Source organism: Daphnia pulicaria, chromosome 2, assembly GCF_021234035.1.
Source record: "Daphnia pulicaria isolate SC F1-1A chromosome 2, SC_F0-13Bv2, whole genome shotgun sequence".
In the NCBI taxonomy this organism is placed as follows: domain Eukaryota; kingdom Metazoa; phylum Arthropoda; class Branchiopoda; order Diplostraca; family Daphniidae; genus Daphnia; species Daphnia pulicaria.
Genome location: NC_060914.1, coordinates 7,324,157 through 7,342,867, shown reverse-complemented (window position 1 = coordinate 7,342,867; position 18,711 = coordinate 7,324,157). Strand labels below are relative to the sequence as shown.

The following is an 18,711-nucleotide window of genomic DNA, read 5'->3' as shown; positions in this document are numbered from 1 at the left end:
GTTTGGGGAGGAGCTTATTCATGTCACAATGCGAACACGCTGTGATTGGTCAGTCGCAAATCACCACCAGATGTCTGTAACATCGCTGTGATAACGCAATCTTTGATGACCCAACCATGACGCACCGCATCACCACCAGATGTCTATAGCATCACCGTGATGACGCAATCTTAAAGTAAGGTAGGGAATCTACTGACTGGGCAGACTTCCCACGATAAAATCTATTATGGGCAGATCGTGGTATTAGGCTACAGAGAAGCGAATAGAAAAAATGTCCGACTTTACGCTAGACCAAAGTTCCCCGGATTTGACCGGGCCTCAAGTTACTCGTATTCCTTTTAAAACAAATTCCAGACTGTTTAGCAAACCAACTAATGTTTTATTTCTGTTTCTATTAAAAAAGTGAGATACTGTATCTTTTCCCTACAACAATATTCCCATATCCCCAATTTTAACATGCTCTTTCAATTCGAAAAACAATGTCGCTATTTCGCAGTCTTAGCTTAGCGATGTGTCTTGAAAGTCTTGAAATCATGAAATGTAAGATTTTGGTCTTTCGCATCACCTGACAAAGTTATCCTTATGGTTTCTGATACCGTTTAAGTAACGCTAGGTACAGAATAGAAAAATGGTAAACCAATTTTCTGACCAATTAGCCACTCCATTTGCGGAGACCTCCCATTAACTTTTTTATGGCGCGCCGAATCCATCACAAAAAAAAATTAAAACAAAAGAAAAAAAACGCCACCGCCATCTAGCGGTCAAATTTGGAAACTACACCTTATTTTTTTTTCTTGATTCCCGACTGTTTTTTTTTTCTCTTGGGCGCGCGCGTATTATCACGGTCGGGTTTCGCCTTTATGTCAAAGTCGTGACTGGCGTGTGTGTGTGAGTGTGGCTCACGCCCTTTTTGCCGCTCTGCTTCGCTTCCCCGTTGGGCTTTTCTAAAAATTGGCTAAAGTCCCGCACTCCCGCGACCGTAGAATGAAAAAATATCACGGCGGGAGAATCGAGAGAGAATCATTCATGCCTTGCTAATACGTCCATTAAGGAGCCAGTGCCCTTTTTGTTATTTTTGATTACATCACCCGACTCGAATGTTTTTTATAGTTGGCCAAACCGAAAATTCTGGTTATCTCGGCAGCAGCAGCAGGCCAGCAGCCTATATTATTATTCATTGAAGCCGTGGTTATTATTACGTGATATTCTTACGCCGCTGTCCATATTATATTAAACCCGTTTCCGAAATGACGATGATTTGGGTTTTTTTTCCAGATGAAAATTGGGTCAAAGATCGACATGTCTAGCCCCAACAAGAAATATGTACACATTGTTTTATTCTCTCTTCGGCTTGCAGTTTGGTGTGGGTCAAAAAATTGAAAAGTCACTATATATACTCTATGTACCCGCTATGCATATTATACAAGGCCCACATATATCTAGAGACCCTATAGGTATAGTGTCTGGTGCCGAGAGACTGAAATGGACGTCGGCATTAGGGAAGAAGAAATGGACTTTTTATTTTTCTTCATGTCCGACACGTCCGAGAAGAAAAAGAAGAAGAGGAACACGACGACGACGGTCGAATAAAAAAGAATAAAGGCTACACAACTACAAGGCTGTGTTGGTGGGTAACAAAAAGAAAAGAAATAAAATCTTTTTAAAAATTCAAACGTCCCGCCCTTTTTATTTTTTGAAAAAATATCGCCCGCAAAGGATTGGCTGATGGAAATGTCTTTGTGTATAATATTAAGATATCCATTATAACGGGAATAATGGAATTGCAGAAATGCAGAGAGATAACGAGATAAAAAGAAGAAGGAAAAGTGCGTTATTGGTCCATTCTTTCGATTGTACTTACATGAATCGGATATTCGGATGGAAGAGGACAGACGACCAGTTTGAGCGGGACTGCCCGATCGATCGACACAAGTCGTCATCTCGCTCAATCAAATATATAGTCAAACGATTTTTGGGTTGTTATTTTCTTCTTTCTTTTCACGTGTGTCTGTTGGCTGTTTCACAATACGCACCGGTTTCAACTATCCGCTTTTAACTCATGAATGAAAAGATTTTGCAGCATTATTTACTAACCTACAAGATGTTGTAATTCAACCCGGGTAATCTGCTTAACCATTTCACTTCATTTATATAAGGATTTTGTACGAGAAACGCCAAGGAAATGTGAAATAACCAGCACAGTGAATTATGAGTAGTGTTCTTATGAGAAAAATTTAGGGGTAGTTTCCAAATTTGACCGCTAGATGGTGGTGGCGTTTTTTTTTTGTAATTTTTTTTTTTTTTTAATTTTTTTTTTTTGTGATGGATTCGGCGCGCCATAGCCATACTTTCTTTATTGTTCAAGATGGCAGCTAGTGCAACATGGTCTCCACGGTGGAAAGGGGTAGGGTAGCTCCAGCCGTCAGATGTAGAGACTAGAGAGGGGTACCCCCCAACCATCAGCCGTCAGAGCGCCCCTAGCGGCCTGACGGTGCAATAGCGCAAAACCCCATTCGAGCACCGTCAGCCCGACGGTGCAATAGAATTTTCGCCCGACGGTTCTACATTAAAAAGTTATTTCGTTATCAATTTATGTGTTCGAAAAGCAGCCTGTGGGGTTAGTTGTTAAAAAATTTTGATTAAATATCAAAATCGAACTGGCAACTTCGGACGTTAGCCAAGTATTATTGCACATTGTATCGTGTTTATCGATGTTTCAATCGATTAACGATTGCAATGCTTCGTCTGCCAAAACACTGACTACACCGGTCACCAGACACCAGTCAATACTAGGATAATTTGTATTATTGTAATTTGAATTTTATTACAGCTATGTTTTTCTCCTCTTGCGTTAATAACATTGCCTTGCGACCAATGCATGGTTACTTTGAAAAATTGAGCAAATTTAGTAAACTTGGTAGCTATCGGAGTTTAAGTTCCAATCCACTTAGCTGCTTAGTGTTTCTTGAAAATTTGAAACGAAACTCTCCGCTGCTGTCAATATCGTATACTCAAAACAACGTTGGATACGCAAATAAATTCAGAAGATCGTACAGTCAACAAAACTCCCAATCTGAATCAAAATCAGATAATGGAAGGAAAGGTTCCAGCAAAATAAAGCTGTTAATGATTGGATTTGGTTTTGGAGCTGTTATCGGACTGTCATATTGGTACAACAAAAATGTCAGAAATAAGATGGTTCCTATTGCAAATGTGGATTCTGAAAACAAGCTTTTGTTCTTGGAGCCTCCCCCTGTAGATTTCATTGCAAAAAAGGTATTTGAAGAAAAATGTTACATAATCAGTGATTGTTTTGTATTTTTTTTTTTTTTTTGTAAAATATTTTTCTGCAGGTAGAGGGCAACAAAGATACCAGCAACTTGCAACTGACATTATTTCAATATGAGCCGTATAAAAGAATAGATATTTTGTATTTATTCTATAAATTTCAAAATATCTTTGGCTTCTTAGGTGTCCTTTCTGCAAGAAAGTCCGTGCCTATTTGGATTTTGCTGGTCTATCATACGATGTGGTTGAGGTAAACCCAGTTACAAAAAAACAACTGAACTGGTCTGCATACAAAAAAGTTCCAATTGTTGTTGTGAAAGTGGAAGAAGGTTATCAGGTAACCTTTTAACTCAATCTTCTATGTGTTTAAACATTTTGCACTGCAAACTAATGATTAGTAATTCTTTTATAGCAACTCAATGACAGCAGTATGATTATATCATCTTTGGCCTCTCATTTGGTTAACCCTGACCAAGACCTATCCACAGTTGTCAAGTATTATCCTCAAGTTGACTTTCAAGATACTAACGGCAAAAAAGGCTCCGAAATAATGAATCGGTATTTCTTAATGTTTGGTGACAATGAGTCTACTGGACGAAGCAAGGAAAGCATAATGTAATTAACTTTTTATAACCATTAACATTTTGGCCAAAGATTAAGCGCTCCTCTTTTGATGAAATTTAAAAAAAAAAAAAGTATGCATACATTACATAATTCTTTAAACATTGACTTTAGGGAAGAACGCAAGTGGCGTAAATGGAGCGACGACGTTTTGATGCACACGTAATCACACAATGCACTCTTTGTTTCTGGAAAATATTAATTACACATTGCTTTGGTTGATAGTATTTCACCGAATATCTACCGAACTTGGGAAGAATCATTAGAAGCCTTCAACATGTTTTCCAAGGTAATCCTTGGTGCATGTTTATAAAATTCTTAATGATGTTCATTCATTTGTTTTTTAGAACGGCGATTGGGAGCGCATTTTTTCTTCATGGGAGAGACAAATGGTGATTTACGTGGGTGCGGCAGTCATGTATTTGATTGGAAAGCGCTTGAAAAAGCGACACAATATATTAGACGACGCCCGTCAATCTTTGTACAATGAAGTCAACTATTTTTTGAAAACTGTCAACGAAAAAGGCACGCCCTTTCTTGGGGGCGATGTTCCAAATCTGGCTGATCTAGCTGTCTACGGATGTATTAGCAGTATTGATGGTAAATTTATACTGTTTTCCAATTATTGTTTTAAGACCTTCAAATAATTCTAATGATAAATTTATTCAGGAACGCGAACTTTCGATGAGCTCATGGATCACACAAAACTGTCATCCTGGTGAGATATTATTTTCTTTCCAAGATTTTCAATTTTATTCATCAAACTAGTTCTAAAAAAAAATCTTTAAAAAACAGGTATAAGGCAATGTGCCGTGTTATAGACAGCCGTCGAGGGAAAATTTCCTTGTCGTAGTTGCTAATGCACTCAGCACCATCTTAGCGTGTATCCGTTTAACAAATATATTCCCGTGTACAAACAAGGCAGACTTTCAGCATAACCGGAATGACAAACGCAGTCGTACGGAGAATATATATACAGTGTGCGAAATAAAAATTAAAAAAAAAAAGAAAAGAAACATGCATCATTTTTTTCTTTCACAGACAAATCGAGTTAAAAGTAGATTTATTTTTGTCAGAGAGAAAAACCTTCGCTGATAAATATATTTCATGGCTTGACATCACAGTAATCACACACCTTCAGTCGCACTGTATGAAATAATTTCGCTGCGTGGCGTATTTCAATTATTTCCTTTACGTTTTTTAATAAGATTCCTCAAATATTTGAAAAGGCACCGGGTAGGCCCAAGGTAAGGTTTCAGCCCCTCGATCATTTTATTATGTAGTAAACAGCAAATTGTTTTGCGCACCGATATCAATTTCTCAAGGCAAGTAAACAGAAATCATTGTCAGGACGTAACGGCGCAAAACTCAGCATTTATTGGCTGGATTGTAACTTGTTTTCCTTTTGAGCAACCCATTAAATCCTTCGTCACACAGCGCCTTTAATTCAAACAGATGAACATAAGCTTTTTTGTCTTTTTTTTTTTTGTTATTTTTTTGTTTTTTGCATTATGAAAAATAGAAAACGTGAAAGCAAAACGTAGGGATAGTTGGCCAGTTCTGGCATCAAAATCTTAAAAAAAAGGAAAACTTCGATGCCAAATTCCCTTATGTACAACAATCCAAATAAATGAATGACACCACACACACACACAACCCAATTTATAGGACGCAGTTGCTGTTTTGGCCGTAAAGGACTTTGAGCTCTCGGTAGATCGCCGATCTGATGATGGCCGACTGTTTCTTAGCCATGGCATCCCGCAGTGGCTCCCGACGAGGTATTTTAACACCGGGTCGATGCACCAAGAAGGCGTTGTCCAATATCATAAAGTCGTAGTCCAGCACACACAACGCGTAACCCTTTGAAGAATCAACCGAAAGAAAAACAAAAAACAACGATGAATATATCGGCGTCACGGAAATCTAACCAGCAGCCTCAAGGCAAGTGCTGATCACGATCGAAAATGTACCTGCGTCATTTTATCGCTTTTGCCTTCCCACGTGAGTCGCTCGTCGTAGAGCGGATCGTCCTGTGTGCCGATGTAGATGGGCTCCCAGCGCTGGTAAGGCTTGTGTCGCTTGGCAATGTGGAAGACGTGCAGGCCATCTGTGACGTTGGCCACCAACCATTCTTTCGATTTCGGAACAGAGTGGCAATACGAGCAGACTTTCTGGTGGAACGGAACCGCTAGTCCGGCCTTAAGTTTCTCAACCTATTTGGAGTTTAGTTCAGATGGTATAGTGCGGTTTTTTTTTGAGGAACTAGGTTATATGCTCAATATTCAGCCCTATATCTAGTTATTTCTTATTTTTACATGAAATGGTGATTCAAACACGGTTACTAGAATTTGGTTTTGAAAGAAATCTCATTCAACTAGCTTTTAAACTAATAATATTCAATATTACGCTGTTTCTACCAAAATAAACTATTAAAATTTGAATTCAAAATCTTTAGTATAGAAAGAAAAAATCAAAATTAAGTGAATTACCAGTTCAGTCTTTGATGATGGCACGGTCTGATTGCGATAGACTTCGAAGATTGGCAGGACAAAGACTTTGGGGCGACCCAGGTGGAGAACCGACTCGTTGCGACGCAACATGTCAAAGAAAAGTCGTACCATATCCAGACTTGGATACAATTCGGCATCCGACGCCAAGATGTAGTGGGTTGGGGCATTCTGCCGAGCAACGTTCCGTAAAAGGTTCACCGGGTATGTCAGATTCATCGTCTATTTTTTTTTTAAGAAAAGAAAAGAAAAGCCAAAAAATCAACAATCTGTCTCTTTATTTGTTACGGTATTTGTTCAGAAATCAGAGAAGCGTGAAGCAAAAAAATGGAAATTATATGCGTTTCACGGTGGTGACACGTTGACGATAAAAAACCAAACAAACAAAAACAAGACTAACCACTTCCCGCGTTTTTTGGAATACGCAACAAGCCAACAACCACAATGAGTCTCGGAAGTGGCCAAAAATTCCAAGGATATTTCCAGCCATCCGACAACTAATAATGAGATGATTCTAACCTGTTTGAATGTTTTCTGCGGTGGCGTTGACCAAGGGGCCGGTTGGTCACAGTCGACGATCGGTAGCCCGTCGCTGTCCAATTCCACATTGTTCGACCCCATCGTCGTTTCCCTGGCTTGATTCGATGATCCTGAATCCGAGGAGCGCCGGACGCGGAGAACAGCTTGTCCGTTGGAAGAACGAGCCTGACAAAATTACGGAGAAAATTTTATGATGAATTCATCAAGTGGAACACAGACGGAGAACATCATCAAATGAACAAGCGACGTGAGAAGGAATTTCCTCGAAAGTTCTCCAATTTCCACCTGATTATTCTCTGTTTTATTGGTTTGACGGATTGGAGTCATTTGTATGTGTGTTATGGAAATCAGAACGAGTGCCAACGAGGAAAAAGGAAACTAGAAGACGGTTTAGATCTACATTCACGAGATGAATCAAATGTGCCCAGTCATGAAATCGCAGACCGACGAGAGAGTCTTGCACGGCGCTTTATAGAACTGCTGGTCATCTGAAACAACAATGTGGCCTACTAGAAACTCAATCCGATTTGTAAGAGCGTGCCAGTATATAGAACTATATAGCTACATTCCGGGAAAAAAAGTTCAAAATCTAACACAGTCGCAAATGACGCTGGTTTCAATCGTGATATGCGAGTCTACCCATTACACATAGTGGTGGCCTGGTGGGCGTCCTTTTGCTCAAATTTCAAGCGTGATGAAACATTATCCTATTTTTTTCAGATTTTCTCACATGCGCATTGAAATTAGCTTTTTCCCCCTTGTAATAAAGTCGTGTTCGACTGGTTCTCTCGGCACAGTTTCCGATGAATTTCTATGGTTTGACCGCCCCACATCTTGAAATTTTATACACGCAACTTTGGGTGGCTGCTGTCGGTTGCAATGCCGGCCGGGCAGCACAAGCGGGACCCCGATTGTTAATGGAATTGACTTCACGCTCTCGGCTCCCACCGTGCTGCAAGTGCTGTACGTGCGAACTGAACGCCAGCATTGAGAGAAACGGTTAATAACTAATTGAACACAAAGGTCTAACCTGTCCCGAGCTCAAGCGTTCGCATGGCAGAAGAAACGAGAAGAAAAGAGAGTTTATCCGTGTTGTGTTATTCTCGTTATTCTTTTCATATTATCTAACAGTCGGCGTCTAACTGCACAAACTGCATGGCAGGAGCTCGTAACAATGAATCAAGAGTTACCATGACGACTCGCTTGTTGTCCTGCGTCTCGGGCGTAGCGGTGGAGAGACCGTTGACGGCCGACGTTTGTAGCGGTGATCGTGTGGTCGGCGGCCCTTGCTGCGAGTGGAGTTTGCGCAAAACGGTGGGGAAGTGGCGCTCATCCAGGACGAGATGGAAGGAAACTCGTTGTCGAATGTCGGGTCCCGTACACTGGCGCAAGTAGGCCATGCTGCGAATGGCCGACTCGTAGTCGCTTCCCGGCGTGTAGACGGCCACCGACAGCGGGCCGTCCCAGCGTCGGGTGAGCGGAACGATGTTGTCCAGGAAGGTGATGTCACCGTGAGTCGTGTACGTGATGGACTCGTTGCAGTGGTAGGCTTTCTCGGCAGGCACGTAGTGGTTGAGGATCCAGTAGGATCCGCGTTGGGAGTAGCTGAAATGCCGCTCGCGATCCTGGCAGTCGATGCCCAGGTCGGACGGGCGAGGGGGGTCCGTTGTCTCCGTTAGAGTGCTGCTGACCGGCAGTTGCTGGTCGCCGCTGGTCGTCGAACTGGCCTCCGTTTCGATCTCCACCGTGGAGAACTGAGACGGAGATGACGACAGGAGGACATTGGTGGAGGCCGGAGCTTCTCTGACGGCCGTTTCCGTCTCGGCGTTGCTGTTGTAAACGATTTGAACGCCGGACGGCAAGTTGACATTGTCCGAGTAGATGGGGTTGAGCCCTCCAGCACCACCGCCTCCGCCCGAGCCACTGCCGCCACCATTGCCACTGTTTTGGGCCGCTTGCAAGGCCACGTAAGTCAAGACACAAAAGTTGAGGAACAGCGAGGCTCTGATGAGCATCCGCCGGTGGAAAAACATGGCGCTCGGCTTGAAGTAAGATAACATGACGGCCATATTGGTTGGCGATTAAAAAGCAGCGCGGCGTTGACGGTGTAGTATCAGCTGTCTTGAAGAAATTCACAATGCCTCAAGCTCCTGTTCAAATTAAATTTAAAAAATGTTGTTATTTTGATTAAATTTGAAAATTACAAATTTTTAATTCAGCAATAGTTTTAATCGAATATCTTTATGAAATTCGAACCACAGTTTTAAAAAACAAGTCAAATGTTTAGCAGGAAAACTTTATCAGTATGTGGGTTTGCCGGTTTGGCATTAGCCGAGCTGTCCTGAAACCTCTAACGGGAGAGAAAGTCCCTTTTCAATTTTCTATTCCATTTCCACGAAACTTGTCATGTGTGTCTACTAGACCGGCTTACCCGAGTGAACGAGGCACACATATAGCAGCTAGAGTGTAGTAACCAGTGTAGTATTGATCAATCGAGCAGGTAAACAAACACTATACAGTTGGGCTTGGACGGACCTATACAGAATGAGTGGGGGTTTATAAAGCGACTGGTCACAGTCACACAGCCGTGGCACTCGTTGGACGCGAGAGCTGACGGAGACGACATCACCAGTCCGTGCCACGTCCTGAACTGAGCGACTCGACACACCAACGTTGGGGAGTTGTCGTGAACGAAACCCATTACACAGTTCAAGATATGACAATATTCCATTGTGTGATTCGACGTTCGCTCGCGAGCACCACCCCGTTTTTACAAAGTGCTACTATTCACTTGTGCGAGCAAAACAAAAATAAGGGAATGGTGACACTAATCAATACTTTGACCCCAAATTAAATTCATGAAAAGAAAACGAATTACAATATAAGTTTACTCCACCCTAACCTGATTTCGAGAACAACAGAAAATTGACACTGCTGTCGGCCAGGAGTCCAGGACTATAGATAAATGTATCCAGTAAGCATCACGTATCGGTACGGGAGTATTTGAACAATCGTTAGAAAAACAATTAGATAGGCCTAATCTTGCAGATAACATAGTATTAGGCCGGTTCTTGGCTGACGAGGAACGTCGACGCTTGATTAAGTTTGAAACACGGAGTCATTAAAACGAACACTTTCTACAACAGGTTTTTTCGCTCTTTCTTCTTCTTTAAAAAAGAAAAGAAGACAAAAAAAACTCCGAAAGAGGAGCAACAACAATAGTAAATGTGTTTTAGAGTTTTAGAGTGAAGAGTAGTAGGAAGTGAAAGCAACAATTCGAGTTGTTATCGCACGCAACATCAGCCATCTGGACACAGGCGTCTAAAGAAAGAAAAGAAAAAGAAAAAAAAGAAACGAGAAGAAGAGAACAACAGCAGCGATTCACTATAGGTTTTTTTTTTCAGGGGAGAGCATCCTGTTTCGTTTGGGCGAAATCTTCAACCTCAACCTACTTTTGGGACATTCCAGGTAGGAAAGCAAAGCGAAAAGTAGGGAAACACGTATATAGTCTTCTTATACCATATAGCCTACTGCCTACCTTGTTATATAAGACTATAGTCAATTCGTATCTCATTCCAAATAATGACGGCCGGAATGAATTTCAGTCTGGTCATTTACAATTGAGAAGTTCTCACCTTATCATCACGTTACGTCGACGAAAAAGCGCCATGTGTGGCGCCCACATATTTCTCGGATCAACGTAACTTTCACTAGGGCATGGTAACGTTAACATGCGAGTCCGAAAAAGATGATGACGGAGCAACAAAAAACTCGAACCACACGGCCGCCCTGAGACAGCGAAACTGACCGTCAGATAATATCGAGCGAAAGGAAATATCTGCTGTTCTGCTGTTCTTCTATAATCTATCCTTGAAGGCGCAATTGTTTGTTCAAACTATTGGCCAATTTAGACTTGAAATGACGCTGTGATTTGTGTTGTATATTACTTTTTTCTGTTGTTTTTAGTTTTTACAATTGTAGTGGCCAGCACGCCAAAGAAAATGAGGCCGAAAGATGAAAGAAAAAGAAGATGAAGTAGAAAACAAGAGCCGCTTTCTCTTCTGCTGGCCACGCCATAACAGAAAATTCCCCCCCCCCCAACAAGTCTATGGGGCGTGGACTACCTGAGAGGATAGACTCCAATCCCTACCCAAAAGAGAGAGAGAGAGAGAGAGAGACTCGCACTTTCTATTCTTTTCCCGTTGACTTGTTTTCGTAAACGACAGCTCTAAAACTCACCAATTGGTCAACTGAGAAAAAACATTGCTCAACCGAAGACGCTCATCACATCAAGTCGAACAAAGAGAAGAACCACCGTGTAAATTACCCCGATGGAATGCAAATAGTCGCGAGCAGAATTGTTGGACGTCTTTTCGGTCACCCGCCACCGCCGCCACCACGGCCGCTGTTTCCGGTGTTGAAACCAGGTAGATAGACGCCAAGTTGTTTTGCTAGCGACCGCAAAGCCAACGTTTTCCCGACTTCAAGGTTGCGTCTCTCCTCTACGTCAGCAGTAACACCACCCCTTTTGCCTTTTGATTCACGACGGCATCCTTCTGAAGGTTGTTGGCTTTTTCTGATGCATACATATTGTTGTTGGACCTGGTTTGAATGCTCTCCCTCCCCTCCCCCCCCCCCCTTCTGCTGGTCATACTTCTTCCTCTTTGACTCGAGGCCATTCCTGACGACATGCGCATCGTGCGAATCATCCGTGTTCTTCACACATCAAGAAACAAGAACTAGCCTTGGCTGCCATTGGAGAAGAAGAAGAAGAAGAACCACTGCGAGTTTGGCCCCGTCCAAAATAATCGAAGGCAGCCCTAGTTATCAGTTTTCCAGCACCAAGCACCAACGGCGCTTACCGTTTTTTTCCCAGCATTCCGGCGGCGACGCGCCAGCGGCACAGAGAAAAAAAAAACAACCAAAACAATCGCAATCCAAAACGAAATCAAAACACTATGAAACGTAACTAACCCCGAAACAACAATCGATTGAAATCCACCTTTTAAACGCGCACCCCGCACAAAAGAAATCAAAGAAAAGAAAGAAAAAGTCTTTTGTGTCAACTGCTGCGACGACGAGGCCACAAAATTCTTGAAATGACAAGTTGGGAAATGATAAATCAAGAAACCGACGTCAGCAGCGCAACCTTGTAACTACTTGAATGAATTTCCCGACTCCTTGTGCGGCCACAGCAAAGAGCCGATTTGATTTCTGTTTGGCTTTTTTTTTAATTTCTATTTTTCTAAAACTGTGTCTCTCCCAAACCCCCCATCTCTCTCGCCTTCCTTTTTCTTACAAGTGGCCTTCTTCTTAATGACTCTCGAGAATATCGCGACGCTCTCCGCCCGAATTAAAGTCAGTCGAGCGTCGCCCGGCGACCGCACGGAATCCTCCTTCACCGTTCCGCCAACCGCCGAAATTCACCACCGAGTCCCCGCCACCATTATAAATATCTATTTTTTTGTAAGACGGGATTTTCTCATTGGAGTGGCTCACATTTCTATCATCTGTTAGAAAACAAAAGGCAACAAGGAACACACGGTGCAGTGGGCCAAGGGGGGGCTCAAGTGGGTCACTGGGCATCGGTATAAAAACACAACAATTCAAAGTCGATACCGGGTCTCTTATAGGTAGGCAGTTTTTAAGAGGTGATGAATATTCCTTGGGATGTTTGACCTTTTTGGCTTTTGAAAAGAGGTCATCGGCGCTCTGCCATTGAGGGAAAGCAAGCGCTGCAACTCCGATATATAGACAACGTGAAATGTACTACTCAGCTACATAGCAAAGCTCTTTCGTCTATAGAGTCTCTGGTCTAGGGATCACAAGGAAGGGTCGGACCCAACTCTACCTGCATTTGAGTGAATTATGACTCTTTTCAAGCACCCCCAGGCAAAAGTTGGTCCATCCAAAAAAAGAGTCTCAGGTATGAATAGAAGATGCCAGAGTTTGCGTCAGTGAAATGATTTTCCAAGGAAAACGGAACTAACTAAATAATCGGAATATGTAAACAGACTCGCCTGAGTTGGTGTCAAAATTGTTAGGTCAATATGCTTGTGAGTCGGTAGACCGCTGAACTGAATGAAAACGATTTTAGCCTTGAAAATAGTCAAAGAAGAAAAAAACAAACATAAAAGACAACAGAGTGACGATGAACAGACAGAACAGTCAACTGGAAAGAATGGACCGCAAAAGGAAACTTAAACGAGACAATACGAAATGAGTTTCCCTCTCAGGACGTACAGAGGAATGTTTTAAACAAGAGAAAATCCTCCCAGAAAAGAAAAAAAGATATATATACATTATTAAATAAAAGCTTCTTTTTTCTTATTTTCTTTTCTTGAAGAGGAGACCCTGAACAGCCCTCATTTTCCAGAGAGGGAAAGAAAAAAAGGGAGTTGTATCGAGACTGAAGAGAAAGTGGTTGCTAAGCTCTAGCAGCAACAACAACAGCTCCATACCATACACCTTTTTAGCCTTGTCCTGCAGCTAAGAAATCGTCATTCGAATACCGACAGTTGTTATAGAACCCGTTCGAACGACAGGAAGCCATTTCCATAATGGGAACTTCGCCAAAGCTAAAGGAGTAATAATGAGAGAATTTAACAAATAAAGACAAAAAGAAAAAGAAAAAAAAACGACTCCCGGTATCAAGCCAATGCCAAATAAAGTCGTTTGGTCAACAGTCTAAACAAGTTCTAGCGGTTTTCCGTGTTGAAATTCTCATCAAAATGTCGAGATGCATTTGGATTTTAAATTCATCTCCGACAACAACGAGTCAACGACAAATGATTATTCAACAATGGGTTTTCCCCGAACGTAAAAAATCAAAATCAGTGACTAATCTATTTGGTATTCCTTTTGAAAAGAAGAATTAATTCCTTCCCGCATAATCGTCACGAGAAGTAAAAGGGCGCTGACATCTTAAAGAAATTCTTGCCCTGTCTCTGTCTGAAAATACCATTCTCAATTTTTAAAATCTTGACTTTCGGAATATTTTGAAATAATATTGTGGGTATAGTCAAGTTCACGACGACCACCTTCCTCTGTGTGTACTCTCTAAAAATCTTTCGCTACATGTTTTAATGCGAGCGAAGTAGTAAATAAGGAGTCGTAAAAACGAGGAGCTGCACCACCAAGTTCCAGATTAATCGAAGTGGATGATTCAACCGTGTGCCATTGCCTCCTGTGTTTAGACCTTGACATTTTTCAATTCCACAAAGAAAGAAGAAGAAGAAAAAAAGATATAAAAACGACATGGAAGGAAAAAAAAAACCCTGGCGGCGGATCGGCGTCGTTGCTCCGGGGCAGGCAAATGCGCTTTTGTCTGGAGAGCATCGCACAGCTAGAAATAAAAATAAAAAATAAAAAAAAACTTTTGCCCAGTTCAGACCTCCTTTTTCAGACTTGCATGCTAGATTATTATCCGGCGCCCTTACTACAATTTTCGTCATCTTTTTCTTCTTCTGCCGCCTGGAAATTTGGTAATTCGATGCCCTCCAGGGTGTTTATAAAAAGTTATACCTGGTCGAATAAAGTGTTTCCTCTCAGAGCCCAAAAGAAGGTTAGACTGTGAATGCTTTAAATGAATGGAATAGCCTTGTTTTTAACTCTTTGCTAGCTTGAGGCAGATAGCATCTTATAATCTTCCCAAAAATATACGTACATTTATATATACAGCCCCCGTCAGGTGTTTGAACTGTCATATAATTTTATAGAAATTAGTTCAACAAACCCAAGGTACACACACAGTGGCAAACAATCCAAGACCAAGGTCGGACTTGATTCGTTCACTTTTTCATCGAAATAGCACAACTCGTGAGATCTGGTCACATACCAAAATTGCTTCCCAATCACGACCGAAACCCAACGATAATTATCTTACCAAATAATCGTTTTAAGGTTTTTTCCCCCCTTTATTTTTTTTTTAGTTATTTTTTTCGTTCAAACGGTTTGTATGATTGGCTACTTCCGGCACCACAAAACAATAGCGTAATCAAATAACAGTGGAAGAACTCTATATAACTTGATGCTAATACAATAAATCAAGACACTCCCACGCCCACGTTGTGTGGGTTCAAATATTCTTTAAAAACCTGAAGGACAAAATGGACGCCGGCGATAATTCAAATGAAGGCGTCGATGTCTTAAAAACCCTTTGAAAATAAGCACGATATCTTCTTCATTGAGAGAAGGGATGACGTAGCCAACAGGTCATCACATTGTGCTGTCTCTCCCTCACACGATATTTTTGTTTCTTTTTTCCTTTTTTCTCTCGAGGGGCTAAAAAGGAAAATCGTGACTGAAGACCAAATCACTTTCAGGCACACACACGATGCCCAAGGTTAAAGAAGCATTATTTTCGTTCAATCCGACAAATGCCCCTGAAACATTCGGAAGTGTATATCCTAGAAAGGGGCCTTTGCGATGGAGCGCTATACCGCACGGCACGGTGTGCCTAGCACTGCGCCGCGTCCTTCAAGGTGTACCAGTGCCAAACAACAGACTGTGGCCGTTCCACTCGGTAGAAATAAGTTCCTTGTATCCATCATTACACTAGGTAATTGCGATGTCGCAATGACTCGGACATTTGCTTTAAGGTCGTCCCTCTCTTGCGAAAAAGAAAAGAAAATGGCAGTCACGAATTTAGCGAAAGAATGTTTAGCTTCTTTAAAGGAATAATCTAAAGGTTTTGGGGCTGGTTGGTGATGAGAGCTAGGTGGTACCCCTCGCACGTATTTGGTCACACGATAACAGTGTAAAATACAATGCTGCCAGCCCTATACAGTTCGTCAGCTGCAAGGCCACAAAGTCCAATGGTGCAACAGTCTGATGACGACGTCTTATTACCTATTCTGTCTGTTCCTTAGGCGAGAGAAACCGTATCTTATTGTTACAAAAAAAATTGAAAAATCATAGAAATAGTTGGCACGAGAAAAACAAGAACTCGCCTGCACGGATTGTAGAGAAAACAGAAAGTACACATAACTAGAATGTGTTTTTGGTCGAAAATGACTGTTCATTTTCGAGTTCATCCTATTCGAAAGAAAAAAGAAAAAAAAAAAAAAAGAACTGTAAAAGAAACACCAGGCATTAGCCTCTTCGGAATTTTGTTTCCTCGCGTGGTCAGTTTCGAACGAGAAAATTCCAAAAAATCTAAACCCGGATCTACAACATTACCACCAGTGAATTTGTCTAGTTTGGCAGCGCTTCTTTACAAAAAGAAGATTACAAGTTAGAAAATAGAAACTCTGCTACGTATATTATTAATTTGGCGCATCTAGCAGCAGCCAGAGTAAAAGTCATAAGGAAACAAACTTGAATCAATGGTATACCCTCCCAATCTTGCGGGGTGAAAACCTGAATTTCTTCTACGGCGGGTCATTTCATCTCTTTCTATTATTTCCTTTGGAGAAAACTATGAGGAACAGTTTTCTCATAGAGTTAGGTATACTAACGGTTTGGGCGATGCTGTGTGTCGAGTCACATGTCATACGGTAAAAGCCAAAAAAACTAAAAACTAAAAACCAAAAAACAAAACTACTTTTTTCTTTCTAAAAAACTGGATTTTCAGGTAAACAAGTAGAACTGAAATCGTGATTGTCTTTCGTTTTCAAGTACTTTCCCCTCTCTCGGCAGAGTTTAAAGACCTATCATGATTGAGACGACGCTTGATGATTTCAAAATGCTTAATCACTGGTATACCAAGAGAGGGGTTTCAACAAACATTAATTACTTATATAATAACTGCTGGCGCAAGCCATCCAGTAGATAATAAGACGTGCGATTAGTGGTAAAAACAAGTTACTTCCGGATTATCAGGCAACTCTGGCAACGGCCTGGTTCAAACGTTACACGTAATTTGGTTTTTAAATAGCTGAAATGATTGAAGAAGAGAAAGAGAGTAGAAATAGACAGTTTTTGGGAAACAGAAAAGAAATTTCAACTGCGATGTTTTTTTTTTGTTTTTTTTTAGATAACGGAAGAGAAAATTGTTTCGCATGTGATTTCATTAATCCATAAGAATATTTTAGAAAAGTCTGATGTTCAGCGATTTTCAGATAATTCAAACTGGTTTTGAGATGCGTGCACGTAATTTCTCTGATATGCCATTCGCCATTTCAGATATTAAAGATTATCACAAAAAGTCAATTCCTCCACATCCCTTTGTGTTTTTTTCCTGAATAAAAATGGACTCGTCGTCACAGTGTCGCCATATCCGCAGATTATTATCGGACAAATAATTTTGAAAAAATCTCGTAAACATTTCCCGTGTACAAGCCAAAAAAATAAATCTTTGCCAATTCCAAGGCTTCGCGGTGTCTTGGAATGAAGCTGAAGTGTAGGTTTCCTGTTCATATTATATTGCTAACATTGAGGCAACGCACAAATTTAGATAGAGCAAGCTAGCGAGCCCTTTTTTTATTTTATTCTATTTTTTTTTTGTGTGTGGAGTCGCGGGCTCTCTCTCTCTCTCTCTCTCTTTCTCGGCTCGCATAGATTAAAAATAAGTCCTTTGCCAAGCTGTGCGTGCATGCTAGACGGACCATGCAGTATGTGTACAAGTGTTTACACTTTTTTAATAATAACGTAGTAGTAGTATATATGGATATTTTGAGTCGGCTGCTGCCAAAGTCAACGTACCTTGCAGAGAGGCACATCCAGACAGCATTAGAGGCAAATAGCGCCACGGGATAAATTGGTGTCTTGGTTCGATGACTGTGAAGTAATGTCAAACATTCGAGGGGAATGCGAACTACCAGCAAGGACTCCTGCGTAATAACACCGAAGGAAACGAAAAAAATACCGACTAGTCAAATACAAGCCTAAGGCTCAGTCGAGCGAAGGTGCAGTTAAGTTGGCGAGAAACGAATTACGAAGGAGAACAACCGCAGAGAGAATGGAACGTCTGCTCACTAGCAGCCCAACTCGACGACTGAGCGCTTACAAGCTGGCGCAACCTCTTAGGGTTTTCTCAACTTGAGGGGGGGGGGGGAGACCAGCAGCGAAAACCCACAGCGAAAACCCACAACATGTAGGCCAGCACAAGTCTCTTGCAAGACCGAGTCAAGGTGAAACTATAAATGAGCTCACTGTCGCGTAGTGTAGCTCTGCTGCCTATTTGACGAACTGCCGACTTTCGAGTCGACTTCCAAAGACGACTACACGCTTGTGTCAATATGTCGGGTAAATAATCAGGTATTCGGGTTTCTTTTTCGGTCGCACAAAGTTCTTGGCGCGACATCACGAAAATTGACTATTAGACGACGAGTAACTATTATACTACTAAATTCGAAAAAAATATTGCTACCCAAAGTTGACGTTCTACTTTACTAGACGTTTACGTTACTTTCGCGATTTCTAGCTTAAGGCATATCCTCGAAACGATATGCACTTATTCGTCCGTATCTACTATACGGAAGACGTGTAGTCATGAATATTTAGCAGTGCTATATTTTCTCTTTCTATTGAAAAATGCTACAATTTGCTGAATGCTGGATATATTGTACAACTCATTCCCAAAACAGAAAATGTTACAACAAAGCGTACAAGGAAAGAAAAAAAAAGAAATTCGTTCAATTACTCGCTGCTGCCGAGCGCTAGAATTTGAATTATACTGCTGAGGCGTGTGAAAATTTTGACAGCAACACGCACACGTACATTTCTTGGACTGGGCAGAATTGGTTTCATTTCTGTGTACAATGCTCGATTCTTCTGAACATCTTATTACATTATTGTACACACGATCAAATTA

At 41.4% G+C, this 18,711-nt stretch overlaps 2 protein-coding genes across 5 annotated transcripts; one reads left to right on the top strand and one right to left on the bottom strand.

Annotated features, from left to right (window-relative positions):
- The first annotated feature begins 2,683 nt into the window (after positions 1-2,683).
- Positions 2,684-5,123, top strand: LOC124327646 (prostaglandin E synthase 2-like). The gene is made up of 9 exons (XM_046786636.1): positions 2,684-3,276; positions 3,354-3,409; positions 3,472-3,625; positions 3,701-3,903; positions 4,024-4,071; positions 4,135-4,198; positions 4,257-4,509; positions 4,579-4,627; positions 4,705-5,123. Exons 1-9 carry the CDS (start codon positions 2,833-2,835, stop codon positions 4,760-4,762), a joined length of 1,329 nt encoding a protein of 442 aa, XP_046642592.1. The 5' UTR covers positions 2,684-2,832; the 3' UTR covers positions 4,763-5,123.
- Positions 4,956-17,912, bottom strand: LOC124327645. Of its 4 annotated transcripts, none has more exons than XM_046786631.1 (6): positions 17,601-17,912; positions 8,147-9,106; positions 6,936-7,121; positions 6,399-6,638; positions 5,880-6,122; positions 4,956-5,769 (listed from the first exon to the last, which is right to left on the bottom strand). In XM_046786631.1, the coding sequence occupies exons 2-6, from the start codon at positions 9,023-9,025 to the stop codon at positions 5,572-5,574; spliced, it is 1,746 nt and encodes a 581-aa protein (XP_046642587.1). In that variant the 5' UTR covers positions 9,026-9,106; positions 17,601-17,912; the 3' UTR covers positions 4,956-5,571. The 4 variants fall into 4 exon arrangements, with proteins under 4 accessions (XP_046642587.1, XP_046642590.1, XP_046642589.1 ...); XM_046786634.1 differs by lacking the exon at positions 17,601-17,912 and adding an exon at positions 10,495-10,768; XM_046786633.1 differs by lacking the exon at positions 17,601-17,912 and adding an exon at positions 10,592-10,768.
- Between the last annotated feature and the right edge of the window lie 799 nt (positions 17,913-18,711).

Bases quoted from the DNA above. Each gene is read 5' to 3' on its own strand.
- LOC124327646 (XM_046786636.1), top strand. From the start codon at position 2,833: ATGTTTTTCTCCTCTTGCGTTAATAACATTGCCTTGCGACCAATGCAT. The intron at 3,410-3,471 runs GTATAAAAGAAT...TTGGCTTCTTAG, and splicing joins ACATTATTTCAATATGAGCC to GTGTCCTTTCTGCAAGAAAG. The intron at 3,626-3,700 runs GTAACCTTTTAA...ATTCTTTTATAG, and splicing joins AAGTGGAAGAAGGTTATCAG to CAACTCAATGACAGCAGTAT.
- LOC124327645 (XM_046786631.1), bottom strand. From the start codon at position 9,025: ATGGCCGTCATGTTATCTTACTTCAAGCCGAGCGCCATGTTTTTCCAC. The intron at 7,122-8,146 runs GTAACTCTTGAT...TAATTTTGTCAG, and splicing joins ACAACAAGCGAGTCGTCATG to GCTCGTTCTTCCAACGGACA. The intron at 6,123-6,398 runs GTAATTCACTTA...AACTCCAAATAG, and splicing joins CATCATCAAAGACTGAACTG to GTTGAGAAACTTAAGGCCGG.